Source organism: Oryctolagus cuniculus, chromosome 7 (assembly GCF_964237555.1).
Source record: "Oryctolagus cuniculus chromosome 7, mOryCun1.1, whole genome shotgun sequence".
Taxonomy (NCBI): Eukaryota; Metazoa; Chordata; class Mammalia; order Lagomorpha; family Leporidae; genus Oryctolagus; species Oryctolagus cuniculus.
This window is the reverse complement of record NC_091438.1, coordinates 129,498,079-129,525,820: the sequence shown is the minus strand read 5'-3', so window position 1 is coordinate 129,525,820 and position 27,742 is coordinate 129,498,079. Positions and strand designations below refer to the sequence as shown.

Sequence of the window (27,742 nt, the reverse complement as noted above, 5' to 3'; positions counted from 1 at the left end):
AATGTTCACTGGTTCATATACTGTTCTTTCACTAAATAATTTTTTCTCAAGTATAAGGAGTTGGGTAGGCCGCTCCTAAACAACTAGTTAGTTTCATTGGGTGTTTCTTTTAAGAATCATTTTATTTATTTGAAAGGCAGATGGACAGAGAGAGAGAGGGAGAAGTAGAGGCAGAGAGACAGAGGTCTTCTGTCCCTTGATTCATTCCTCCAATGACCACCAGAGCTGGGCTGAGCCAGGCAGAAGCCAGGAGCCTGGAACTCCATCCAGGTCTCCCAGGTGGGTGGCAGGGGTCCAACCAATTGGGCCACCTTCCACTGCTTTCCCAGGTGTATTTAGCAGGGAACAGGACCAGAAGTGGAGTGACTGGGACTTGAACCAGCGCTCATAAGGAATGCTGGCATCACAGGTGACGGTTACACCCACTGCACCACCACGCGGCCCCTGAGCGTTGTTTTTAATCTTGAGGACACCCAGGAATCCCACAGTTGCTCACGCTTCCCCCTTTCCCCTGGGTGTGAGAAGTCCAGCAGTAGTCAGAGCCCGCCTCTGCCAGGGGCACCTTGGTACCTCACTTCCTGGCCCATCGTCTTTGTACTTTTAAGGGTTCGACCATTTTTAGTAAATTTAGAGCCACAGTTTAAAACATTTCCATGACCCCCAAAAGAATCCTGCGTTCACGTCCAGCCACTCCTCATCCCCGCAGCCACCCGCCGGCCTCCCTTGTAGATTTCCTCTCCCTGACGTTCTGCAGAAGCGGACTCAGAGGAGATCTTGGCTGTCTGGATGTTTTCAGTGAGCGTGGTGTTGGGGTTCATCTGCAGCATCCGTCAGCACCTCCCTCCTCGCTGGTGCTGAATAACAGTCTACCAGGTGGATATGCTGCGTTCTGTGAATCCATTCACCACGGGCAGACATTCAGGTTGTTTCTACTTTGGGGCGATTGAGCATTCTTGTGTCAGTCCTTCGGTAGACCTGTTTGTCATGCTCTTGGGCAACACCTAGAAGTGAACTTGGATTTCACGGTAAATTTGTGTTAAGAATCTAACAAAAATGGTACTGGACCATTTCACACTCCCACAGACAGTGTATGGAAGTTCTAGCTTCTTCTTTGGTGAAACGTCTGTTCAGTTCTTTTGAATTTTTGTATTTGGTTATTCGCTTCTTCTTATTGAGTTGTAAGAGTTCTTTATGGGGCCGACATGCTAGCATAGCAGGTAAAGCCACCACCGCAGTGCCAGCATCCCATATGAGTGCTGGTTCAGGTCCCAGCTGCTCCACTTCCAATCCAGCTCTCTGCTATGGCCTGAGAAAACAGTAGAAGATGGCCCAGGTCCTTGGGCCCCTGCACTCACCTGGGAGACCTGGAAAAAGCTCCTGGCTCCTGGCTTTAGATCAGTCCAGCTCCAGCCATTGCAGCCATTTGTGGAGTGAGTGAACCAGTGAATGGAAGACCTCTCTCTGCCTCTGCCTGTTTGTAACTCTGCCTTCCATATAAATAAATAAATATCTTTTAAAAAGTTAGTCATTTATATGCCCTGGATAGAAATCCTTTCATTAGATATATGATGTAAAAATATTTTCTCTCAGTCTGTGGCTTATCTTTCTTTGATGATTCTTTATGGATTGAAATGTTTTTGTTTTTTTAAATAATTTCCATGTTACTGATAAGTCAAGTACTTATTTCAATTTTTTTTTTTTTGAAGATCATATTTATTTATTTGAGAGGTAGAGTTACAGACAGAGGGAGAGACAGAGAAAAAGGTCTTCCATCTGCTGGTTCACTCCCCAAATGGTCATAACAGCTGGATCTGGGCTAATCCCAAGCCAGGAGCCAGGAGCTTATTCCGGGTTTCCCGCGTGGGTGCAGGGGCCCAAGGACTTGGGTCATCTTCTGCTGCTTTCCCAGGCCTAGCAGAGAGCTGGATCAAAATGGAGCAGCCAGGAATTGGTGCCCACATGGGACACAGGCACCACAGGTGGAGGCTTAGCCCACTATGCCACAGCACCAGCCCCGAAGCATTTTTAGTCTTTATGAAGTCTACCATTTTTTCCTTTTGTTACTCATGCTTTTGTTATCATATCTAAGATCTCTTTGTCTAATACAAAGTCATGAAAATTTACCCCTGTTTTCTTCTAGGAATTTTAGTTTTGGTTCTCATAGTTAGGTGTGTGGCTCATTTTGAGTTAAGTTTGCATATGGCGTGAGATAAGAGACCAAATTCATATTGTGCATGTGGGCATCTATTTGTCCCAGAGCCATTTGTTGAAAACACTACCCTTGTCCTACTGAATTGCCTTGACACCTTTGTCCAAAATCAGTTAACCACACATTTTTTAAAAAGTGCTTGTTTCTGAACTCTCTATTCGGTTTCATTAATTTTGTATGTCTTTCCTTACACCAGTATTACACTGTCTTGATTACTGTCCTTGTGTCTGTTTTTTTTTTCTTTTTCTTCATAGGCTTATCTTTAATTTTATTTAACTGAGAGAATAGATGATCTCCTTTCTCTTTCTACAAATTGATATTAGCTCTTGGCAAGAATGTAATTGGGACTTCCTGAAAATCAGACTATCAAAGCGTCTCTTGTGGAAATCATGGCGAAGTCATTAACGGGACTATGACCATATTCTTAGTCAAACAAACCCCAAAGGGGATCAAGAAAGGAGCAGACAACTACCCTTGCCACAATAATCGGATTTACTGATTCCCAGGGAATAGGGAAGACACACTGCTAATTATGAAGCAGTTGAGGAATTATTTCCGTTCTCAGTAAGGCTTTAGGATGTAGTAGATCTAAGGAGTCACGGTTGTCTTTGAGCTATGGGTATGAACATATTTTATTTGACAGATTCAAAGGTAAAGAAATTAAATATTGAATATTGAAAGGAAAGCCCAGCTCGGGGAGCCCTGAAGCCCCTCGAAGGGTGGGACAGAGAATGGCAGCATCCTGCCTCCCGAGAGTCTTCTTAAGGGGAGGTTCGCATGCTAGCGTGAGTGAGTAGCTTGCTGAAGCCTGCAGACTTGACGCCGGAAGAGGGGCTCCAGGGAGATAGACCCCCACCCCGGTAGAGAAAGATAAGACTTTCTGAGAATGAAAACCCTGCAAGGGTGGGGTTGGGGGGCATTGATGAAGGGTGCAGTCCAAGAGAGGGGCTGTGGCAGGGCCAGAGGAGGGGAGGAGTTAGCCTTTGATTCTAAATATACTTTTCTCTTTGGTCGCTGGGAAAATCCTACTTATTACCCAGCTGTAATATTCTCTTTCTGCATTGCAATTCTCTTTAAAGCTGCACCACCTATCATTAAACAAGTCACATGTGGCATCCCGGGCTCAGGTGATGGCCTTGGGGAGAATGAGCAGGTGATGTGGTGAAGGGACGGGGACCTGCTGCATCTCCTTGAGATAGCACAAGCTCCAGGCGGTGACCAGCGTCGTGAGCTGCAAGCCCCTGCCGAGCTTAGAAGCACACTGACAATGGCTGTTCCCAGTTGAGCAGCTCAAGCGAAGCAGAAGGCAGAACTGTCCACCTCCCTCCCCGTTTATGTCAGACCAAGCCACTCCCTGGAGGAGGGAGAGGTGAGCGCCTATGTGACATTTTAAAGTGCCTTCCCAAATTCTGTCTTGGTGCTTTGTGTCTTTTATAAGTCACCTAAATCCTTTCTGAAAGAAGGTAAGGGAGAGCGAGCGAGAGAGGAAAAAGCACTCAATAAATCCTGGGCGAATGAATGAATTGCAGGAGCCAGATGGCAGGAGCCTAACCGGCAGGGATTTCTCCACGAGGCTGAAAGAGTAATGGCCTGGGAGTGGCTTTGGAGAGGGAGGGGGCGCTGCCCAGCCTCCCCGCCTCCCCGCTTCCAGGCGCCCCAAGACGGTCGGTCGCTGTGTGGAGGAGCGAGGCAGGAAGGGGCTGAGAGTTTAAGAGGTAGGGGAAGGGATCGGGGGACGCTGGGCGGAGTGGGGTGGGGGGTGGCAGGGGGTGCGGAGGAACGCTGATGGATGGTGACACGAGCTCTCATTCAGACAGTAATCGAGGATCACCAGGATATGGGGCCTGGTGGGATTAGCTCTTACGGTTCTCCAAATTGGTCTATTAAAGGCTTGATTATGCTAATTCTAATAATTATCAAATAGCTTCTATTTCCAAGAACCTGCGATGTGCCAGGCCCTGATGAAGCGCTTTACAAACACAATTTCCTGTCGTTTTTACAAAGCTGCAAAGCGAAAAAAAAAAAGATTCCCTTTTCACAGAAGAGGAAACTGAGGCTTCGGAAGGGACATAACTTGTCCAAGAGCGCAGTCAGTGCGTGCGTGGCTGTGGTTTGGACTGAAGTCCATAGGGGATGTTAGGCCGTCCTCTGGCAGCTGGGGCTGTCCCAACTGTGGCCCACTCAGCCAGAGGGTGGCATTGGGTGGTGCTGTCCGCGATGTGCATTTGCACAGCTCCAAGTTCACAGCCAGAACCCCCACTGTACTTCTGAATCCCATCGCCTTCACTGCCAAGAAGCGCCAGGGGCTGCATCTCCTCTCCCACAAAGGGCAGAGGTTCCTACAGCCTCAGGTCGAGCTGGCCCTCTCATGAGCACAGCCTGGCCATGGGCGTGTGGCTGGCCCCTTATGCATGTATGGAGAGCGACCTGCCTCCCACTGAGCTAGGGGCTTGCCCTCTCTGTGTGTTTAATTCACAAATCCATCCATTCATAAAAGATATGCTGAATACCTACCACGTGTCAAGAACTGTGCTGGTGCTGAAGATATGGTAAACAGAACAGACATGAATCCTGCTCTCTTAGAGCTTGGAGTCTAGCTGGAGAAACAGACATTAAACAGGAAAACCAAACTGGGATTTAAAAACTGCAGGTTGTGATCATCACTATAAAGAAAATAAAGCGAGGAGGCCGTGTGTGGCACAGTGGGTCAGACCATGGCTTGTGATGTCAGCATCCCATGCTGGAGCACCGCTTTGAGCCCCGGCTGCTCCACTTCTGAGCCAGCTTCCTGCTAATGCACCTGGGAGGCAGTAGATGATGGCTCAAGAACTTGAGTCCCCCATCCACATAGGAGACCTGATAGAGTCCTGGCTCCTGACTTTGGCCTGGCCCCACTTGGTTCAGCCCTAGGCGTTGTGTGTTCTCTCTCTCTTTAAAAAATAAAAACTGAGGCCGGCGCCGCGGCTCACTAGGCTAATCCTCCGCCTAGCGGCGCCGGCACACCGGGTTCTAGTCCCGGTCGGGGTGCCGGATTCTGTCCCGGTTGCCCCTCCTCCAGGCCAGCCCTCTGCTGTGGCCAGGGAGTGCAGTGGAGGATGGCCCTGGTGCTTGGGCCCTGCACCCCATGGGAGACCAGGAAAAGCACCTGGCTCCTGGCTCCTGCCATCGGATCAGCGCGGTGCGCCGGCCGCAGCGCGCCGGCCGCGGCGGCCATTGGAGGGTGAACCAACGGCAAAGGAAGACCTTTCTCTCTGTCTCTCTCTCTCACTGTCCACTCTGCCTGTCAAAAAAAAAAAAAATAAAAAAATAAAAAAAAAAAAAAATAAAAAAAAAAAATAAAAACTGAAAAAGGGAGTGCCAGGGCTAGCGCTGTGGTATAAAGCCGCCATACGCATCCCATACGGGCGCCAGTTCATGTCCCAGCTGTTCCACTTCCGATCCAGCTCTCTGCTATGGCCTGGGAAAGCAGTGGAAGATGGCCCAAGTGCTTAGGCCCTGCACCCATGTGGGAGAGCAGGAAGAAGTGCCTGGCTCCTGGCTTCAGATCGGCCCAGCTCCAGACATTACAGCCATTTGGGGAGTGAACCAATGGATGGAAGACACCCCTCCCCACCTCTGCCTCTCTGTAACTCTGCCTTTCAAATAAATAAATCTTTTTTTTAAAGGGAGTACCATTGCAGAATCATGTTGCACAGAGCAATCAACAGAGGCCTCTCTGAGAGGGGGGTAGACTCCTCAGAGCCCTTTTCGCGGCTTCTGGTGAGGGGGTGGGAGGTAGACACCCCACCACCACCACTTGCAGAGCACTGTCCCTCCAGCAGATGGCGCTGTGGTTCTCTTTGGGTGACTGCCCTTGACTCACCAGTGCCACTGTCCACGTGCTGGAAAGGCCACCCACTGTCACCCCAACGTGTGGCCCCATGAAATGTCCAGCAGGTTAGGAGGAGTGAAGGCTCCCACTCCCTTGACCAGGTGGGGCCAGCTCTGAGGAGTCAGGCGAACTCTGCTGAAATCACAGCGCGGGCCGCCGCCTCCCTTTCCCATTCTGCTCCCTCGTGCTCCCCCCTGGGGACACGCCCTTAACACAGCATTCGTGGGGCTGCTCCTGGGGAGCCTCAGACAGCCATGAACAAATGCAAAGGAGCTGGCCGTGCAAATGCCAGGGAGAAGAGAGAGCTCCAGGTGCAACAGGAGGAGCCAAGGACAGGAAGCCTCTCTCTTTCCTTCCTGGGCACCTCTCCTGCCTCCTTTCTGGGGTCCTCAGATTTCCTTGGCCTCCACACACTGAAGGAAGCAACAGATGGCATTTTTTCCAGCAGTTACTGAGTGCCTTATGGCGTTTAAGAGATAGCTATTGAGCCAGCTTTGTAGTATAGAGGGTTAAACCACCACCTGCGGTGCTGGCATTCCATGTGGGTGTTGGTTCGAGTCCTGGCTGCTCCACTTCTGATCCAGCTCCCTGCTAATGCACCTAGGAAAGCAGCAGAAGGTAGCCCAAGTGCTTGGGCCCCTGAACCCACATGAGAGACCCAGAAGAAGCTGCTGGCTCCTGGCTTTGGCCTGCCTTAGCCCTGGCCATTGCGATCATTTGAGGAATAAACCAACAGATGAAGGCCACTCTCTGTGTCTCTCCCCCTCTCTCTTTGACTCTGACTTTCAAACAAAGAGAGAGAGAGAGAGAGAGCTGTTGAATGAATGATATGGAAAAACAGGCATTAACCAATTAACTGCACACTACTAAGCAGAAAGGAATGACTGTTTGGGCAGGAAGCGACAAGGCTCTCTGAGAATGGCTAACAACCAACCCTGATCCTGACCAAGGGTCAGCAAAGGCTGCCCCAAGAAAGGGACACTTGAGTCAAGAGTGAAGAATGATCTAAAGGGTGAAGGGCCCGGGCAAGTCTTCTGGGAAGAATGTGCAAAGGCCTGGTAGCTGCAGGCGTGGGGCACAGTGTGGAGAGACAGTGCGTCCGAGGACCAGAAGGGACCCTGGTGTAGCTGGAGACTGAGCAGAGGGGAGTGTGACACTGCATGGGACTAGGAAGCAGGCCACGAGAGGGCGCTTCGTACATGAGAAGGGGTTGGTTCTTTGGCTAGAATCAATGGGAAGTCATTAGAAAGTTTGAATGGGGCAGAGACGTGATGCCACTCAAGGCTGCAGCACAGAGATGAGGCTGCAGAGGGGCAGAGCAGAGGCAGCGACATCAGTTAGGCGCCCCCGTCAAGCTCTAGGGGTGGCTCGGACCACTGAGTTACCAGTGGAGCTGAAGAGAAGCGGGTAGATGAGAGAGGGTCTTGGAGGTAAAATTAGCAGGACTTGGTGATGGCTGCCAGGATTCTGGCTGATCCATCACCTGCACAACGGAGCCACTTACTGAGACAGGGGACACTGCACAGGTGTCAGGAGCGGACATCACCATTTAGGTCTTGGCCGCATTGGAGCCACGTGCACTGAGGAGGGGACTGGCTGGCAGTTGGTGAGGCTCCTCGTGGTCAGGAGGCTCCCCAGGCTGGGGCCACTCACCCACAGATGGACGGTAACTGAATCTGCAGGCATGGATGAGGTCACCAGGGAGGGGTCCACAGTGAGTGGGGAAGGGGCCTGGGAACTGGAGCATAGACCGGTGAGGAAGGGGGAGGCCCCTGCCCAGGAGACTGAGCCAGAGAGAACAGGGTCAGAGGAGCCCAAGGGACCAGGTTTTAAGACTGTGGTGACCAAGAGGTCTGCTAAGATGAACTCTGAATGAAACGGCTCTCAAATTCCGAGACATGGAGATCATAGCATCCATCTCTGGGGAATCGGGTGGGTTATAAAAGCCAGACGCACTGCACACTGGGCCACATGAACAGGACTGCCACAGTGGCAGACAGGACCGCTCCATGAAGAAAGCTGCTAGGGAGGGACGGCGCTGTGGCATAGCAGGTAAAGCCGCCGCCTGTAGTGCCGGCATCCCACATGGGCGCCAGTTCAAGTCCCAGCTGCTCCACTTCTGATCCAGCTCTCTGCTATGGCCTGGGAAAGCAGTAGAAGATGGCCCAAGTCCTTGGGCCCCTGCACCTGCGTGGGAGACCTAGAAGAAGCTCCTGGCTCCTGGCCTCAGATCGGTGCAGCTCCAGCCATTGTGGCCATCTGGGGAGTGAACCAGCAGATGGAAGACCTTTTCATTGCTCTGCCTTTCAAATAAATAAAAGATTTTTTTAATGTGGGTCTTGCCATCTAAGGACAGGGAGCAAAGAGAAGAAAGGAGACCACCAACAGCAGAAATGCTGGTGAGGCCGGGCCCTCTTCACGCACGTGTGCAGGATGACAGGGGCGGGGGGAGAGGGCAGGAGCAGACATGTGCAGTCTGGGATGAGGTCAGGGTTCAGTGCGTGGGGGTGCGGGGGAGGGCACGGTGGCCAGTAGGAGAAGGCCCTTGTGGCGAGGAGGACAACGGGCAGGCCGGCCGCATGGTGCTGAAGTCGCCCAGGCTGGCGGCAGGAGGCAGCCAAGGCAGCTGACGGGTTCGCTAAGCTGACCACAGAGGTGTGGCCACTGGGCTCAGGACAACGAAGGCGGACAGTGTCGCAGGCAGCGCGATTTCAGTGCAGTGTTGCTCCAGGGAGCCGGATGGGAGCAGGAGGTGGCAGGGCGCAGGCAGCGTCTAGAGACTGCTCCTGGGGCTGTTGTGGAAGACGGCAGAGAAACATTCCAGCCTGTCCCCCTCCGGAGGGGGCCTGGGCTCAAGGCAGGGGGTCTTTGGTGAGGACCTGGGATGCGTGGCCGTGACTGTGACCAGGTGACGACGACACAGTGCAGGGGATGCAGCAGACAGCACAGGAGCAGAGAGCAGGGCCCCGGAGGAGCCAGAGCCTCCTGAGCAGGGGCTGGGGGCACCGTCCGCTAGACGGCAGGGAGGGGGGCATGGGGAGGAGCAGGTGTGCATGGGGTGTGGATTTGGTAGTGGGGACATGGGGCAGTCCTTCGCAATGGCTCCTGCTTTCTCAGAGGAGCACGAGGGGAGGTCACCACGCAGTGATGTGCGGAGAGATGAACTCCAGATCCCACCAGGAAGGGACGGGAGGCATCAGCCAGGATTTTGTGCTCTAAGGCCTGGGCCTCTTCCCTCCCGACCCCATACCCCAGGAGGCACACGGGCTGTTTGGGGGTCCTGGCGTCTCCAAGAAGGCGACCATCCCTTGCCTTGGGGCATTGGCTTTCCATGGAGGACGGGCCTTTTCTCTCCCACTCCTCTCTCTAGAAAGGGGCTGGGGGTGACCAGCCACACCCAAGACTGAGAGCTGTGGCTCTCGGGGGCCTGGGGCGGGGCCCCACTTGTAAGAGCGGGGCCAGGAGCACCAGGCTGCCCAGGTGAGGCCTCGCAGCTGCAGGCCAAGGTGATGTCTGCAGCAGAAACAGTGACCTCAAAATACTTGTGCCTTTCCCCACAAGGCAGTGGCCCTCAGACTGACCTCCCCCGTGGCCGTGCAGGCCCCTGGAGCTCTCGGCTGGCTGGGGCGAGGTGAGCGGCGCTTCAGTGAAAGGCCAATCTGCTGATGGGGGGCGAGGGTGGGGCGGAGACTTCAGCTGAACATAATTCAATTTAAAGCAACTGCGAGATGAAGAGAGGGACTGATGGCACGAGTTTGAGGAGAGTGTCCGGGGGCCCAGGCCCTGGCCCGAGAGTGAACAGTGAGTGGAAGCTGACAGCTGCTCTCCCCGCACCCAGCGCCCTGGGGCCCGGGCACAGCAGACACAGAGCTGCCACGTGGTGCCACTCGGCCTTCACACATGAGCACAAGGACATCCCTGCCCGCCAGGCACAGGAGCAGGGCGGCAGGGCGGCCCCACACGGACCTGGCGCTCGGAGTCTGGCCATCTGGACAGAGCCGTGGCTCTGCTCCTTCAGGCGTGTTCACACCCTCCCGGGCCCGGCCACCTGAGGTCCTTGTCCTGTGGCCCTGCGGCCTGGCCTCTGGCTTATTCCCTTGGCTCTTGTCTGCTTCCAGGTGCTGTGCCTGCTGAGAGCCGGGCAGGCTGCCCAGAGGCATCCCCCTGCCCTGTCTTAGCAAACACTTGGCCACATACGGGACCAAAGATGGGCAAGCTAGGTGCTAGAGACCGATGGCTGGAGAGTCTGAGGACCCGTGTCCCCCTGGGGTTTGAAGCAAGAGCCTGGTCAGCTCAGCAGGGAGAGGGTCTGCTGACTTCCATCGCAGGGCTGCTGGCTCCTGCCCACCGAGTTCTGTCTCCTAGGCCACAGCGCTGGGAAGAGGGAACAGGCTTGCCATACCCACTGAGGCCAGGCGAGCGGGCACACAGGCCAGCACCCACCACCAGCCCCACTTCCAGCACAGGCCAGACCCACAACCTGAGGTCAGGACACACTCTAAGGTATGGCCAGGGAGCCCTGCCCTCACCTGGGCATTTCTGTCTGATGGTCTCTTGAATGTGGAGAGGGAAGCTATCTGTCTGTCCTGTAGGTGGCAAGCACCCATTGCCTGCCAGGCCCCTGCACCAGCCCGGGGCTGACAGCAGACAGGGCAGACTGTCTTGCCTTCAAGGGGCCCACATCTGCGAGCAGAGGAGACAGACACGGCTACAGACAGGGGTGACCAGAGCCTTAGGGACGGCTCTAAATAGGTGCAGCTGGTGCCAAGGGACCACACGAGGTAGAGCACGTCTCAAGGGGCGATACCCCATCACCATGCACAGCAGATTCTGCGAGCAGACTGGTTTTGTGTGGCCCAGAACCTCAAAGTCAGAATCTGTTCCCTTCTCTGTGCGTGTCTCTCACGGAGCCATGTGGTCTCCAGCCTCTGTAGGACTGACCACCAAGGAGCAGACGGGACCGCAGGAGAGAAAGACTGGCACTTCCGGTCCAGGCATTACAAGAAGTGGGGAACAGGGAGGGCGAGCAGCCCCGGGGCGGGGGGAGTGAGTGCAGAACTCTGTCTCGGTTACATGGACCTGGGGTTCAGATGAGAGGCCCAGACTGCAGAGACATGGTTGCTGGTGGGCGAATCGGTCCAGGAAAAGGCAGCTCAGCAGGAAAAAGGGGAGGCCTAAGGCAGAGCGCTAGAAGAGAACTGGAGAGAGAGTAGCCGGTGTGGGAGTGTAGGCCAGGGGCACCAAGTAGAAAGACTTTTCCTAAGTCAGCAACGCACGGACATAATTGGCTGAAGATTACACTTTTTAAAAACTGGGGGTGGAGCCGAACCCTCAAAGTTCTGAAACAGAAGCAAAAATGCCAAAAAATGCACGAGCGTTGCAATACCTCCCCCCACAGTACTCCAAAATTACCAAGGGGCGTAAAACCACTGACTGAGACACTCATTTTTGACCTGTTTGTCATCTGGAAGGAATCCTTTGCCCGGCATCGCTGGAGCCATCCGCTCGTCACACACCAGGGGGCGCACGCGCACCGTTTCTGAATCCAAGTCCGCGACAAAAGCAGGCAGTGAATTAGGTGTTCATCAGAACTTGGTGCTCACATCCATAAGCCCCAGTGCAGGCTTCCCCTTTACGTCACCACTGTGACCCCAACAACCTCCAAATCTCGTTTGTTCCTCCCCGACTCCAAACCCCCAGGGGTATCAGAGAGGCCCCAAGGAGACTGGGACTCCTCCCGCACCCCTCACATGACCGCACTGGGGGTGGGGTGAGTGGGCTACAGGAAGGGGCTTTGGGGGAGGGACCTGGAGGCAGGAGCTTTGGTGTCACCATTGGAGCTCACCAGTTCCCATCGGCATTAGGACTGTGGCATAAATCTTCAGGTGGGCTAAGGGTGTAGCCCACAAACTTACAAACGCATTTGCGTTTCGTGTGAGATGTCAGAGACTCACTATTGAGGTTAATATCCGGTTTGGAATTCAAGGGCCAATTTATACCAGCCGGAAATTGCATAGATACCCGGTAGCCTCTGGTTAAGGCTGACACCAGATCAGAAGAGTGGAGGGAGAGCGGGCAGGAAGGGAGCTTGTGAGGGGGTCTCACCAAGGGCTGGATCAGGTGAGGTCCTCAGCGGGTTCAACGGTGGGTGGGGTCCAAGGTCCGTTTCTGTGCTGGGGCCCCTTTTCCAATTACTCAATCTCAATTCTGGAGCTGAGAATGTGAACAGAAAGTGTGCCGGGAATGGAATTTTGTGGAAGGGTTGGGGCTCAGCAGAAGGTGGCTACTGGCCCTTAGAGGGCTCCACGTGGGTACTGGAGTCCACTGACCACCAGGGATGGCGCCAGTGTTATGATCAAGGTTAGGGTGGGCAGCAGTTGTAAAAGGGTTTAGGGCCAGAATTGGTATTTGGGGGCATTATAATACAGGGGTCCAGGTCAGAATGACTACTCGTGTCCACTCGGGGACAGATTTAGGGGGTTGCAGTCAGTATTGGGGTTCGGGGTGGGTGTGGGCCCAGTATCAGTCTCAGATCTGCACGGGTAGGAAATGGGATCTCACGGCACCATCAGGTCCTTACGAGGCTCGGGAGCCACTAGTAGGAGCTGCACTTCGTGGAGTTGAGATGTGTTGGCGCTCACCGCTGGGGCTCAGGCCCCACGCTGGGGCTCCGGTCGGCTTAGACGTGCGCGGTTGGGTTGTGCTCTGGCTAGGCCTACCCGGCTCCGCGGCTCCACCAGCGCGAGCGCACGAGGGGAGGGGCGGTACCGGGGACGCGCACGGCAGGGGCAGGGGCGCGGGCGCGGGCGCGGGCGGGGGCGCGCGGCTGGAGCTGGCGCGGGAGCGGCGGCGGCGGCAGAGGCGGCGGCTCCGGCTCGGGCTCCGGCTCGGGCTTCGGCTCCAGCTCCGGTGGCGGTGGCGGGAGCGGGACCAGGTGCCCGCGGCGGCGGCAGAGGAGCGGGAGCGGCGGCCTCGGCAGCGTGGGGGGGACATGCGGACCGACGGCCCCTGGATAGGCGGTGAGTGACCCCCGGGGCTCCCCTCCAGTCCCCTCCGCGCCCGTTCCTTTCCCACTCTCCCCGCCCTTCCCCCGCGTCCACCCAGCGGAGCCGGGGGCGGTCCCGGGGGGGTTGGGGGCGCCGCTTAGGCCGGGCCGCGCCCCCACCTGCCGCGCCCGCAGCCTCGGCAAGCCCCCCCACCCCCGGCCCAGCCTGGCGGCTCCTCCCCGCCTTTACCCCGCGGCGGACGCGCCCCCCCTCCCCCCCGCCGCCGGCTCGCCCGCTCGCTCCCCGCCGCACCTGAACCGCAGCCCGCGCCCCCCCAGTGCAAAGTTTGCCGTTTGCATTTTTGCGCCCCCTCGCTGATCCCGCCTCGCCCCCCCCAACCCCGCCGCCCCGCTTCTGGGCGGACGCGCTCCGGGGGCGGCCCTCGGCTTCCCACCCCCCCAACTCCGGGCGGGTCCAGGCCGCGCCCCCGCCCCCGCCGCACCGGCGCCCCCTCCCAGCCGGCGGGGGATCCGCAGCCGACGCGCTCCCGGTTCGCTCGCGGCCCCGGCGCACGTGCGGTCCCGGGATGTGCCGGGTGCGAGTTCGGAGCCCCCCACTCTCTGGTCGCGAGCGCGGGCCGGCGAGGGGCTCGGGCGGGCTGCACCCACCCCCACCCCCACCCCCACCCCGAGGCTGGGCCCTGAAGGCCCTGGAGCGGCCTGTCCCGGGAGGACGTGTCCACTCGGACCCGCTCCGAAAGTTCACTCCGTCGCCACCCCGCGTCCCGTCCCGTGCCAGCGTGCCGGTCCCCAGTCGCCGGGCCCACGTCCCGGTCTCGGCTTCTTCCTGTTTGCCTCCGTGTGTTCCTGCTTTCCAGTTCCAGCCCTGCAGCCCCAGGGCCTCTCCCGGGGTGCCCGTGTTCCCCTCCCGCGGTCTCCGTGTGCTCCCTCCCGGGGTGCCCGTGTTCCTCCCCGGGGTCTCCGTGTGCTCCCTCCCGGGGTGCCCGTGTTCCTCCCGGGGTCTCCGTGTTCCCTCTGGCTGGAGCTCCCCGCCCCTCTCTGCCTTCTCCCCGCTGCGTCTCCGTGCTTTCCTCCCCAGGTGTTCAGCCCTCTTGGCGCCCCACACCCCCTCTGCGGGGTCCCCTCCCCCATGCCCATGGAATGCTGCCCCTCAGGTTCTTCCGCCCCTGAGCCGGGGAGGGCCTGGCCTTTCTCCCCATTTCAACAACCCCCTCCCCAGTGCCGGGCCCCAGTGCAGCAGCCTGAGGGGGGTGGGGAGGGTGGGGAGTACAACCTGTCTGAGCTGGGAGATGGGGGGGGGGGCTCTCTGGATTCCCCTGGAGGGAGCAGCAGGGCCCGGCCGGGATGCTGGTGGCTGCGGCCCCACCTTGGCTTCTGAAGGGACCAGGGCCGGGATCCAAAGGGACCCTGAGCCAAATCATCTGGCTGGCGACTCCAGGAGCGTGCCCGGGACTGGGGGGTTGGGGGGCCTGGGGAGCTGTGCAGGGGGGGCTGGCTGGGAAGGGGTCCTCTCGGGGAGCCTCTGGCAGCCTCAGGGAGCAGGTGGGATCCAGACGGGAGTCCTGGTAATTCTGGGCTTGGCTCCACGTTAACTCTTGCTTCAGGGAGCGTGGAAATCCCTGTTTTTACTTTACTGATTGTATGAATGAGCCTCCGGCTTCAGGAGGGAGCAGGTGAAACTCCCCAAGTTGAGCCCTTCCCCGGGCCACACACTGTGCACACTCCTGCCCCTCCCACCTGTCCCACACTCCGCTCACCCCCTCACCCCACGTTCACTTGCCTGCTTGGCCTCACACTTGCACGCTTGGGCCTGCACGCCAGCCAGTGCTCAGCAATCCGGCACGCTTGCACACTCCACAGCACACGTGTGCACACGCCGACTCAGTCCTGCTCGCACTTTCCCTCTTAGCCCTGGAAATGTCTTCTTGGTTGTGCTGTCTCTTCCAGTAGCGCCGCATCTCCCTTCATTCAGGAAATTGTTTTCACATAATACCTTCCTTCCTCTCTCACAGCCACTGGCCTCCCCCCTGTGCAGCCTTGCGTGCGCCCTGGTTGGGGTGGCGCACGGGGCTTTGCGAGTGAGGAGGGTAGTCTGTACTTCAGCTGGGAAGACCACAGCGAGGTCTTTCCTTGGGAGTTGTGTGGATGTGCAACCAAATGCGGAACTTGGTGATTTGCCCCCTCTTTTTCCCATCTTGAGGCTCCTGCGGTAGAGCCTACGAGGCCCACCACGGCTCCTCTGCTTTCCACTGAGAACTCAGTTTCGTCCCCCATGAAATGGGGCAGCTGATCCCACCCAGGCCGGGTGCCAGGGCTCTTGTGAGAAGCCGGGGGTACGGTGCGGCCGTGCAGTGTCAGCAGTAGGAGTCGCCTCATGGATGCAGAAGGAATTCTGTAGCCTACTATTGATTGCTGTCTGTGTGCCAGACACCGAGCTAGGCGCTCCCAGCCGGCTGCCTCGCTTCCGGTGGGACTGTCGGCAGCGTGGGCGAGGTGTCCGCTCACCAAAAGCAACTGCGGTTCTGAGCTGTGGTTAGAAAGCCCAGGGGGTTCAGTGTGAGGCTGGGGAGAGTTCAGAGGTCAGGGTGAGTTGAGACCAAGAAGGAGCTCTCTGGACTGGGTTTGGAAAGATAAATAGGAATTTGCCGGTTGAAGAAGGGAGAAAGGGCACTGTAGGCAGAGAGACAGTGTGAGTAGACGTGAAGGTGTCACTTGTGGAGTATGCAGAGGTACAGCAGGTCACCAAGGGCCTCGCCTGGCCCGTGATTTAGCTGTGTCTTTGAGAACACGGAGGGGAGACAAGCTGACAACGCCGTGGAGTGTAATGGTTCCAGAGGGTGACTGCGGTGCAGGGAAGCGATGGCGGCAGGACGCTCAGTGAGCAGGAGGGTGCTGCAGGTCAGGGCATGGCAGCAGCATGGAGCCCCTCAGAAGGCACGTCTGCTGGCACGGATGATTGGATGTGGGGGCGAGGAAAGGGTCCAGGTTCCTGCGGGCGTCTGGACTGAGCCCCCGAAGCTCACTGTGCCGGGCACATGGAGAGGTGGAAATGCCCATGGTTGGCCATGCAGCGTCTGCAGGACTTGGGGATTTGAGGCTCACTGGGCTGGAGGCGGCCCGGGGAGAGGGGAGGAATTCAGAAGGGGGTTGGGTATGGGGATCTGGAGCTTGGGAGACAACTCAGGGCTCCAGAAAGAGAACCAGGAGTTGTCTGGGTGAGCAGGGAGCGGCGATCGTCAGGAGACCGCTCAGCCCAGGCAGTGGCTAAGAGCTCACGTTCTGGCTCTGGACCGCTGAGCCTGGACTCTCCTAAGAAGCAGCGTGACCTTGAGCAGCTTGTTCAGCATCTCTGAATCAGTTTCTTCGTTTGTCAAATGGGTATCATAAAATTGCACAACTCCTGGAGTTGTTTCCAGGATTAAACTTAATGTACTTAACAGTGCTTAGGACAGGGCCTGGGGTCTCGTGGCTACTGGTAGCTAACTGATGGCAGCTGTTACGCTGACTGTGATCAACAGGAGTGGTGTGAACCCACCCCCAGAAAATCACTCAGGATTGCTTTTTTTTTTTTTAATATTTATTCCTTTATTTATTTGAAAGGCAGAGTGATAGGGTGGGGGTGTGTGGTTCTATTCACTCCCCAAATGCCTGCCACAGCTGGGGCTGAGCCAAGCCAAAGCCAGGAGTCAGGAACTCCTGGTCTCTGGCATGGGTGGCAGGACCTCAAGTACTTGAACCATCATCTGCCCTTCCCCAGGCACACTAGCAGGAAGCTGGGTTAGAAGCAGAGTAGCCTGGGCTTGAAGGAGGCACTCCAATAGAGCCTGTGGCCATCCCAAGTAGTGGCTGTGCTGCAATACCTCCTGTCCCCAGGTCGCCTTTAAAAAACTATACGTTGGCACTGTTGGAGGGCATCCGCCTGCCTGAAGCAGCTGCGGTTCTGAACCGTTGGGGAGTTCAGCAAAGGTGGCCAAGCCCCCTGTGGTCAGCGCCGTGGATGGGGTGTGTGTGTTGCTCAGGTGGGTTGACCCTCAGGTGAGCCTGAGAAGAGCAGAGGTGAAGCCCTGCAGAACAGAAACCGTGTTGGGGGTGGAAGGAAGGTAAATTTTTTTTAAGGATTTATTTATTTCAGAGGCAGAATTAGAGCATGTGTGTGATAAAGAGATCTCCCATCTATGGGTTCTCTCCCCAAATGGCTGCAGTGTCGGGAGCTGGGCTGCCCTGGATCCAGGAGCTTCCTCTAGGTCTCCCTCGTGGGTGCAGAGGTCGAAGCAATTGAACCATCTTCCACTGCTTTTTCCAGGCACATTAGCAGGGAGCTGGATCAGAAGTGGAGCAGCTGGGACTTGAACCAGCACCCACGTGGGATGGTGCCCATATGGGCTGCCGGCGTCTCAGGCAGCTACATAACCCACTACGCCACAGCACCATCCCAGGAAAGGAATGCTAAGGGGGGCAACCGTGCAGAGTTTAGTTGCCCATTTCCTCTCACCCTACCTGGGCCCCGGGCGTCTCCCATGGTTTTTTCTTCCAGTGTTTGCCGCTAGGATCCAGAGGCACTAGCTCTGTGTCCCTGACCTCTGGGTCTGGGAACTGTCAGCTCCTTGGTAGTGTTTTAGCGGCTGCTGCTGGGGACTGTTCCTGGTGTAGCCGCAGGAGCAGCGGCGTCTGGTGTCCTCTAGATTCTACTTGCCCCTGGTCTTGCTGCCAGCTGGGTTTCCTCCCTGGCAGATGACAAAGAACTCTCTAGGGAGGACTGGTCCCTGGTTGGTGCGAGGGTTTTACACCCGATCTTGGACATGGCTGCCAACTTCATCCCTACTAAGGCCTTTCTGGGTGCTAACTGGTATGATTGCTTTTTTTTTTTTTTTAAAGATGTACTTATAGGGGTAGACGCTATGGCATAGTAGATTAAGCCTCTGCCTGTGGTGCCAGCATCCTCTTTGGGTGCCGATTTGAGTCCTGGCTCCTGCTCTTCTGATCCAGCTCCCTGCTGATGGTCTGGGAAAGCAGTGGAAGATGACCCAAGTGCTTGGGCTCCTGCACCCTCATGGGAGACACGGATGAAGTTCCTGGCTTTGGCCTGGCCCAGCACTGGCCATTGAGGCCATCTGGGGAGTGAACCAGTGGATGGACAATCTTTCTATATATATATATATATATATATAACTTTTCCTCTCTCTGTCTGTAGCTCTACTTCTCAAATAAATAAATAATTTCAAAAAAAGATTCATTTATTGATATTTTTGAGTGGCAGAGCAATACAAAAAGAGAAAGACACAGAGAGATCTTCCATCCGCTGGTTCACTCCCCCAAGTGCAAACAGCCACGTCTGGGCCAGGCTGAAGTCGGGAACTCCATGCCCGTCTCCCATGTGGGTGGCAGGGATCCAAGTACTTGGGCCATCTTCTGCTTTCCCAGTCGCATTAGCAGGAAGCTGGCTTGGAAGCCGAGCAGCCAGAACTTGAACCAGTACTCCAGTGTGGGATGCTGGCGTTGCAAGCAGGGGTCAACCCTGTGTGCCACAGCGCCAGCCCTGGGTGTGATCCGATTTGGATGCTGTGCCAGCCAGCCTCTGTGTGAGGTGTTAGCCTGGGGGTGTATTCGTGGTCTTGGTTGCCCAGTGGGAGTCCGGAGTAGTTGGGGAGCTGCTTACTCTTGGGAATCTGAAGGGCGATTTGATTGCCCATCTTGTCTGTTTGGGGCCAGTTTGATCCTGGACTGATACGGTTCAAGGTGCTGTTCTGTGTGCCTCAGCCTCTTAGCAGGTGCAAGGCCCTGATGTGTTGAGTCTGTTCTTGGACCGGCCTCCTGTCCATTTTGGGTATACACCTCTTTCCAGGTGTGGCTACTGCTTGAAGTAGCGACTGTCTTAGTTTCAAAGTATGAGACCATAGCTGCTAATGTGGCCCTGGGTGTGGCCACAGCTTGGGGGGACCTTCCCCATCCTGAGTGGAGTCTGCTCTAGTGCCGAGGGTCCCTGAGCAACAGTGGGGCCGGCAACGTCCTGTCAGGCTCTGTGAGGCCTGGTGGGCGGCGTCAGTCAAATAGGCCCTTGAGTTTGGGATGTGGAAGCTGGTTAGTCTGGCCAGACCCGCCTGGCAGCCCATGTGCTGGGAGCAGTGGTCCCTGGGAACGTGGGCCGGTGAGGGAAGCGTGGGCATCCTGAGGCCCTGGGGCTGGCAGCAGTAAAGCCAGGGTGAGCAGGCCTGGTTGGGTCACTCAGAATGGCCTTCCGAGTCACTGAGGGCACCCCTGTGCTGGCGCACGTGGTCAGTCTCCAGAGAGCCGTGCCCAAGTGCAGAGGTGAGGGTGCTCCCAGCATCGGTGCCACTGCCTCTCCTCTCCTGTGTGGGCTGGGGGTGGCCGTGCGTGTAGGGGCTGAGCTGGGGAGGCACAGCCTGCGGCCAGCGGGCACCAGCGGAGCTGGGTGGCAGAGCTGCCTGGAGGTGGGGCTGAGATGGTATGGGTGTGGCTGGGCCCTGCCCCCACTCAGGACAGTGTCCTCGCCGCTGAGAGCCCAGTAATGGTTCCAGGAGGAAGGGGCTGGCCCTGTCGCGCTGTGCGCTGGCAGAGGAGGCCTGCAGGGGCACACCTTCATTTTAAAAATTATAGAGAAGCAGAAAGTCAAAAATAAATATTGCCTCTGAGGCTTCTTTGGAAACTGGCACGTACGCCGGGGTGTGTTTCTCTAGGCTGAGCAGTTTTCTTTGAACTCACTCGTGGATTCATCCCTTTATTCAGTGTGTGTTGGCTGAGCACCTACTGTGTGCCAGGCTCTCTGCGGGGCGCCAGGGATGCAGTGCTGAGCCGGGCAGGCACAGCGTGTGTTCTCCCCCAGGTTGAGTGATTCGGCGACCGTTGACAGATACAAATTGATAATCACGTTTGTTGTCATGGCTCCAAGGTACAGGCCTGGTGTCTGGGACATCACGGAAGGCTTTCCTGGGAAAGTGCCATTGGAGCCGAGATCCCAAGGGTGATTGGCAGGAAAAGCACGGGGAGCCCAGTCCAAGCAGCGGCACACCACGCGGGCAGAGCTGGGAGGGGAGAGGGAGGGAGGAAGTCGGGCATGTCTGAAGACGAGAAGAGAAAGTTTTTGTGGGAGGGAGCGTGGGCAGCTGGGCTGCAGAGACGGATGGGGCCGAGTCTGCCTGGCCCTGGGATCAGGCTGAGGAGCTGGGATACACATTCCACCGCTGAAGTCAGGGACTTGGTCTGTGTGCGCACAGTTCTTTGCCTCGTGCCTGGGATAACGCCCAGCACATAGTAGGTGCTCAAGGAGTATGGAATGAGTGAGAGAGCGAGAGGAGTGAAGTGAAAAGATAGGCGTTTTACTAAACGGGGCTGCTCTTGCCCCAACAGTTCTATAACCTGCTTATGTTTCTCTGCGTAAACAGCGACTTTCGGTTGTCTGTGTCAGTCCCTGCTCTGCCGTGAAGAGCTTTCTTGATGCTTTTGCAGCCTCTCCTCTCTGCCCAGGAAGGAGCGGAGGCCCTTGTGCCTTGCCCTCCGTGCTGAGTGTCCAGCAAGAGTGACAACAAAGATCCCCGGTGAGTGTGCCCCGAGCTGTGGCCCAGAGCAGGGCTGCACGGCTTGGATTTCATGCGGGCCCCGTGGAGAGCCACAGAAGGTTGTCGTCAGGGCTGTGACATGATGCAGTGTGCCGGGGGTCGAGAGCTGGTGGAAGAGCGGTGATACGAAGGGAGCCAAGGAATCTGAGTGCTGTTTGCAGAGGCGGAGTGGACGTGGGGCAGGAGGGAGGGGGGTTTCAAGTGTGGTGCCGGGTTTCTGACTGTGGCTGTGGGAGGTGATTGCCGTATGGTCAACTGCCGTGGGTGCGAAATAGGCTTCCGGTGATGTCCTGGGACCTACACTGGCATCCGTCTGCTTCTCCCATCACCATGTTTCTATAGAAAAGGCTGTGCTGTTGACTGGAGGTTGTGGTGGAAGGAGCAGGTCTGTGGCACTTCCCTCCTGGTCTCTTCGAGGTCCACTTCTCCTTTCTCTCTATCAGAAGCACAGAGTGGGCGGGCTGGAGTTGCGGGGAGTGAGGCTGGAGAGTCAGCACCATGGCCCTTGGGTGTCATCCTAGATTAGATTCTCCTGGGGACGCTGCAGAGGGATGGAGGGCAGTTAGCCAGAGAAGCAGTGACTGTGCATTTGTGTCCGTTTGGCCATCTCTCTGTTCACTCTTGGTACGTTGTCTGAGGGCTCAAATGGCAAACAGAGGGTGTGTGATGGGCATGATCAGTGGTGCATTTCTGTGAACTGAAAGTGGTGTTGGTTTGTGCACTGGGCGTGTTGGCAAGGAGTGACTGGAAGAAGGAAGCCCCAAGAAGGGGCAGGAGGTGATGAAGTTACTGCATGGTGGTGGCCGCCACTGAAATAGGACGGATTCAGACTTACGGGCAAGCTAGGTGTGTAGGACGTGGAAGGACTGGGGAGGGGGTGGCAGGCTTGGCCCCGAGACTGGGGATCCTGGCCCTGACTGGGAACCCATCTGCTAGTTTCCTTCCCAAATGGCCACAAAAGCCAGGACTTTACCATCCTGGTCTCCTACATGGGTGGCCAGGGGCGCAAGTCCTTCAGCCACCACCCACTACCTCGCAGGCATGTTAGCAGGAAGCCGGATCGGAAGCAGAGCATCCAGGACTTGAACCAGTTCTCCTAGACAGGATGCCAGTGTGGCTTAACCTGCTACACCGCAACACTAGCCCTGGGGATACTGGGTTCTGGTTGGACCAGCCTGAGCTGAGGGCTCCAAGGGTCTGTTCTCTCTCTGAGCTCCCTGGAAGTAGATCCCATGATTGCTTTGTTTATCATCCTGCCTGCTGGACAGTTCAGTTCTTCTGGCTGAAAGACGAAGGCCATGGAAGAGATGAGCCAGACCCAGGCAGCAGCAGGGCAGGGGGTGGAAGGGATGAGCACGTCCTGAGTGCATGCTGGGGGCTGGGCCCTGCACCTGTGACGTGGGCACTGGGGTTATGTGGAGGGGACAGCTGCAAAGGGTTGGGTCACAGGTTGAAAAGTCAGGTGAGGAGCTGGAGTGCCCTGTGTCCCTTTACCTGTCCATCTTCAGATGATGGGTCTGACCTAGCCGACAGCCTGTTCCCACCAGAAAAGGTGTCTGAAGGTGGAGCTCTGTGTCCTCTGGGGAGGCTGCCTGCTGATGGCATATGTGGAAGGGCGCAGGTCGCGGGTGCTGCAGGGCCGGCTTCTGGGGCACGGCTGGGGCTGGTGTGGGGCGGCGGGGAAGGTGCTCTGAGATCCCGAGCCAGGTTGGGGCTGCCTTGGTGCTCATATGGGACTGGATCGAAGGCAGGGGCCAGCTCAGCTCCTAGGCCAAATTAGCAGAGGAGCTCCCGGAGCTCTGCACTGTGGGCATCTCAGAGACCAGGCAGTGCTTTGCTGTCATAGTGACGATCAAAAATGTCTCCAGATGTTGTCCCATGTCAGCTGGGGAGCAGAGTCACCCCGGGTTGAGATCCCTTGGTGTGCACCTCCTCTTGCTGCCTTCCCGGTGCTGAAGCAACCTTGGGATCTGGGGAGGACCGGTGGGGGAGCGTGTGTGGGGCTGGGCAAGTGGCAGGGACAGGAGAAAGGCCTTGTTTCTGATCCGGAAGACTGGATTGATTGAGAAGTGCAGAGGTCAGGGCAGCCACAGGGGCGAGCGTCACTCCCAGGGGACCTGCACCCCCCACCCCCAGAAAAAAACTGGAGGCTTGGGAGTGCGAAGGAGCCCCTACTGGTCCTGTTGACCTTCTGCCCCTGCACCCAGGCCCCTGCGGGACTGTTGGCCATCCCCAGAGACCCAGGGACACTCCTGATCTCTACTTCCCAGGAGGCAGGGAAGCAGAGGGCTGCCGAAGGCAGGGGGAGCCCCGAAATCATCTGTTCTAGCTCTGCGTGCTGGCTCTAGCCAACTGGCTGGAGAAGGGCAGGCCGTCCCGGCCCCCTCCCGCCGGCCGCCTCCTTCCCTGGGGCAGGGGTCCTGGCTGAGAGTGTGATTTATTCCCGTCATAATCCCGCGGTCGGCCTGGTGAGAGCTGGAAACATGTTGGTTTTCCCTTCCCAAGTGTAACAAGGCCTGCTTCCGTCTCCGCGGCCGCTGCTGCAGTGCCACGCGGTGAACTGTCCAGGACATGACAAAGGGGCTCGGGTAGCTGCCGGCGGGTTACAAGATGAGCAGCTCCCACGCTCCCTGCCTGGTAGACGCTCCACATGGCCCGAGCACTGGCCTTGCCCCTCGGCCGGCTACTCTGTGGGGCCCCCGATACCCCCCCTCCCTGTACCTCCTGGGAGCCAGGGTCCTGGCCTGGGGAAGCAGAGGGGTTGGGAGGTTTAGGAACAGGTGGTATTTGGAGACTAATTAATATTTGTGAATAATAGCACAAGCCCGAGGGAAACAACCAATCTGTGTTTGTATATTCATGAGGGGGTCTGGAGGGTAATCTCAGCTGCTCTCCAGCCAGGGAATACCCCCCCCACACACACACACACCTCTCTGGCGTCACCCGTCCCTCAGCCCCACTCTGAGGCCAGCAGGGGTGGTTCGGGTGGGCCGCGTGGCGGCGGCACCGCCTCTGTAGCGCGTGTTTTCCATGACGCTTGTATGCAAGTCCTGTGGCTTGGTGTGGTGCCTGCCGCTTGCTTTTCCCTGCAAGCGGTGATTCCCAGGCTCTCTGGTTTCACAAACCAGTCCAGTTTGCAAATGGGCTCGGGGGCCAGACCCAGGGTTGGCAGGTTTTTTTTTATTTTGCCAAGTAAGGACATTACTAAAAAAACAACTGCTCCCGGCCATCCCGTCATTTCATACAAGAGAGGACATTTGAGCACCAAGGACAAAATTGGAGAATAAAGGACAATGCCTCCCAAGAAAGGGCAGTTGGCAGCTTCGCTCTGGCGTGGAGGAGAAAGGACAGAGAGAGCCGTTCTGCATGGGGAGACCCTGCCCGCAGCCAGACTCTGGCATCCCGTGCTGGAAGCCGCGGCTCTCCTGCCCCAGCTCAGAGACGGCGCGAGCGCCCAGGCATCCGGGCCTCCTTTGTATCTCGGTTGTCTGTCGGAAGCCTGGATGCCCCCAGCCGCACTGGCCGAGGGGACACCCAGCGCTGAGGACTGTTGGCCTGGGGTTACGGGGTCGCTGCAGTTTAGTCAGGCTTAAGGCAGCCCTTCCTCCCAACAGGTGGCCCTGAAAGCCAGGTGGGGCAGGGCCATCGTACACACCTGAGGCCAGGCCTGGGGCTCCAGGCCGCTGTGCTCTGAACAGGAAGGCTCTAGGGTTGGGAGTGGCCTGAACCGCCTGACACCCGGGGCGGGCTTTGTGCCCAGTGTCTGGAGCGGGAGGCAGATTGCCCGTGCCAGGAGCCGGCGAGGAGAGGCCCTGGCTCCGTGGCTGTGCAGTTGCCAGGGTGGTTCCCCAACAGTGTGTGTGGGTCCCCCACGTCTGCTCATCCTCACGGGTGCCTGTGGCCCTGCACTGCCAGGAAACCGTCTCCGTTCTCAGCTTTTCCATTGTGGATTGAGCACCCCAACCCAGATATACAGGGGTCCCCAGAGTCCCCAGTAAGGGCCATGCTGGGGGTGGGGCTAACGGCCCAGATTCCGTCACTCCCGCGGTCAGTCTCACCCAAGGTTGTGCCATGTGGCTATTTTTTAAGTTTATTTATTTATTTTGAAAGAGTTACAGAGAGAGAGGGAGAGACAGATCTTCCATCCTCTAGTTCACTCCCCAGATGGCCTCAATGGCTAGTGCGGGGCCAGGCCAAAGCCAGGAGCCACGAGCTTCTTTGGGCCACTTTTCCCAGGGGGAGCTAGATCGGAAACAGAGCAGGCAGGACACGAACCGGTGTCCCTATGGGATGCCGGAGTCACAGGCAGCGGCTTTACCCACTATGCTACTATGGCCCACGATGTAGATGTGTGGTGCAGGAATTACTTGAGGGCTAGGCTGAGGATTCGCACCTTTTAGTGCCTGGGACTGCCCCCACCCTCCGCCCCCAGCAGGGTGTCTGCAGCGGGGACTGACAGCTCTGTGGTAATGTGATGGGGAGCTGCAGCCCTCTGCACCCGTCTCAGGCAGCTTCTGGATGGGACACGGCCTTTGCCAGGGTGTGCTGGGGGCCTCACGCCGTGACTGTGACTATGCAGTGCGTTTGTCCGCCCACATGGTCTCTCTCCGGCGTCATCCCTTGATGTTTGTTTGCAGGAAATTTGCCCCTGTGGCCCTCGGGCTGGGGCCTGTTTCCCTCTGCTGTTGCCCTGAGGGTCCCCTGCCTGGAGTTAACCTTGGGGCCTTTGTGTTGCCACACTCCGAAGTGCCGCTGGCCTTGGCGTGCTTCACTGTTGGGTCCGTGTCAGGGGCCACAGGAGGGAGCCATGCCCCGACGATGATAACCTGGCCCGGGAGTTTCCCCTCTGGTGTCTGCCGGGGACTGGAATTCTAGCGTTGGCCGTGATGCCCAGGTCCATACAGGTGACCTCTGTCCCCACATGGCCACGCAGCCCATCCTGGCCCCAGCCACCTGAGCTCCGGGATCACTGAGAACCCCTGGCCTGGTGGACACAGGGCTGGACTCCCACCCGGCCCCTTCTTCCTTTCTGCTTTTTGCTGCCCAGCTTCTGTCTCAGATTTTTGGCGAGGTCCTGGGAGAGGGGACGCCTCCCACTCTGACCTGTGTGTTCAGCCTCTTCACAGACTCCTGTGCTTCGATCACTTGCTGCCCTCTGACCTCATGACCTTTGATTGTCCCAGTTGAGACAAGGGTTCAAGTTCCGGGGAGGACCAGAGCTACCTTTGAGCTTTGCCCCTTCCCGCTCACCTACTCTGTCAGCTTGCAATTTTTCTTCTCGTGTGGGCCAGTGGGCAGCTGCGTCTGGTCACAGCTCCCTCACCAGAGTCTGGGTCCCGCTGGGGGCCCCCAGCTGTGTTTGCTGGCACTCACTCCTGCATCATGCCCTGTTGTGTTTCCGGAGCATTAAGGAGGGATTGGCTGTGTGGCAACCCCTTACCCCAGTCAAGGTGTGAGCAGAGCTGGTGAGCACTGTGCATCCCCTGTGGTTCCCAGGCTGGTGATGTGAGAGCGAGGCCCTCGGGAGCTGGCCCGGGAGACTGGGGGTGATGGCAGCCTGTCTGCAGCTTACGGTGTGGCCATGCTGAAGGCTTCACACAGGTACCTGCATGTGGAGAGGGCGCTCGGGGCTGAGGAGCCCGTGAGCATGCGCCCAGAGGCCGTCCCGCAGTCTCCCAACAGCTTTCGCAGGGCAGAGCCTGCCACTCACCTCCTCCCATCCTCTCGGGCTGCTGGGGCAAGGGCAGAGGAGGCGTGGAACTCCAAGCTTAGGGTCCAGCACCCCCGGCCTTGGCCACTGAGGCCTCCCCTGGTTTCTCTTTGGGGTTGGAAGGTGCCATGGGAATTGGGTAGGATGAGGGTGGCTGGGCGGGACAGCCACAACCTGGCACGAGCACGCCCTGGCGAGCCCTGACGGGTTGTGGCTTTGGCTGCAAGCCTCTGATACTGGGGCCGGCTCTTGCTAACTCGCCTGTGCTCTGGGGAGGGGCAAGGGGATGCCCCGGGCACTCTGGGGTTCCTGGCCTGTGTGAGTCTGCTCAGCACCATGCTGCTCCCTGTCTCTGTCTTGTCTGTGTTCCCTCTGTGACCCCATTGCTCTGTCCCTTTATGGGGTGACGGAGGCTCAAGGTGTAGCATGGAAGGAATGTTCCTGTACCTCCTGGGTTAGAGGATGACTTGGAGGCCTCCGGCACTGTCCCCCTGCAGTACCTCTCACGAGTTGTCCTTGTGGGCACTGGGGATTCAGGAGGGGCCCGAGTGGTCTCAGGGATCAGGAGGTCTGGGGGAGCATCGCACGGTTTAAGCCGGGGCGGGGGGTCTGTTCATGCTGGGCTGTGGATGGTCAGTGAGGATGAGTGGGGGCCCTGCGGTGGCATGTGTGGACTGGAGGAACACTGGCGGGTAGATACCAGCGAACTGACTCCACCCTTCTCTCCGATACAGGTTGACTGTCCTGCGCTGTGGCTGACTGTGGAGCTAGAGCCCTGGATGGCCCCTGAGCCAGCCCCAGGGAGGACGATGGTACCCCTGGTGCCTGCACTTGTGATGCTTGGCTTGGTGGCAGGTGCCCATGGCGACAGTAAGTATGACACCCCAAGGTGTAGAGCTCCCAGGTCAAAAGGTGGCATTCCTCCCAGGAGGCCCCTGGGATGGGGCAGGACCACTCACAGGGGAGAGAGGGGGACTGGATGGCCCTCTAGACTGTTTCCCTCCTTGGAGACAGCCCCCCTCTAGTGAGTAGCCTGGCCCGGCTGTGCCTTAGGAGCGACCTGTGCAGCGCCTGTGCGCACCCCTCAGCTCCGCAGGGTGGGGCATGTGTCAGCGTGACCCTGTTTCACGGGGGTGGGGTGAGACATCTTGGCGTCGTGTGGTCATTGTATGACATGCTCAGGCGTGCGGTCTGTCCACCAGGGCAGGTCTGTGCAGAAGGCACAGCGTGAACCATGTCCAGTGTTCTGCATGGGAACAGGGGAGGAGGCAGCACACAGGGAAATGAGTGCCCTGGTCCAGGGAGGGCTCTGGGGACCTTCAAGGCAAAAGAACACGCCGTCCCCCCAGCCCCTTAGCCCTGGAAACTAGCC

General features: G+C 57.6%; 1 protein-coding gene and 1 long non-coding RNA gene across 10 annotated transcripts in view; one reads left to right on the top strand and one right to left on the bottom strand.

The window, feature by feature from the left end:
- Positions 1-222: 222 nt before the first annotated feature.
- On the bottom strand, positions 223-12,795 carry LOC103350200 (uncharacterized). The gene is made up of 3 exons (XR_007923657.2): positions 12,661-12,795; positions 12,186-12,293; positions 223-11,619 (listed from the first exon to the last, which is right to left on the bottom strand). It is a non-coding gene; the product is annotated as an uncharacterized lncRNA (long non-coding RNA).
- A 124-nt stretch (positions 12,796-12,919) lies between these two features.
- PTPRF (protein tyrosine phosphatase receptor type F) overlaps positions 12,920-27,742 on the top strand; it is an 84,811-nt gene continuing 69,988 nt past the window's right edge. For 7 of the 9 annotated variants that reach the window (XM_051856590.2, XM_070078611.1, XM_070078613.1 and 4 more), the window contains exons 1-2: positions 12,944-13,099; positions 27,105-27,240. In XM_051856590.2, the coding sequence (XP_051712550.1) occupies positions 27,150-27,240 (91 nt within the window). In that variant the 5' untranslated portion in view covers positions 12,944-13,099; positions 27,105-27,149. Of the gene's footprint in view, positions 13,100-27,104; positions 27,241-27,742 lie in introns of all 9 variants that reach the window. The other 2 variants (XM_051856577.2, XM_051856591.2) reach the window with 2 other exon arrangements.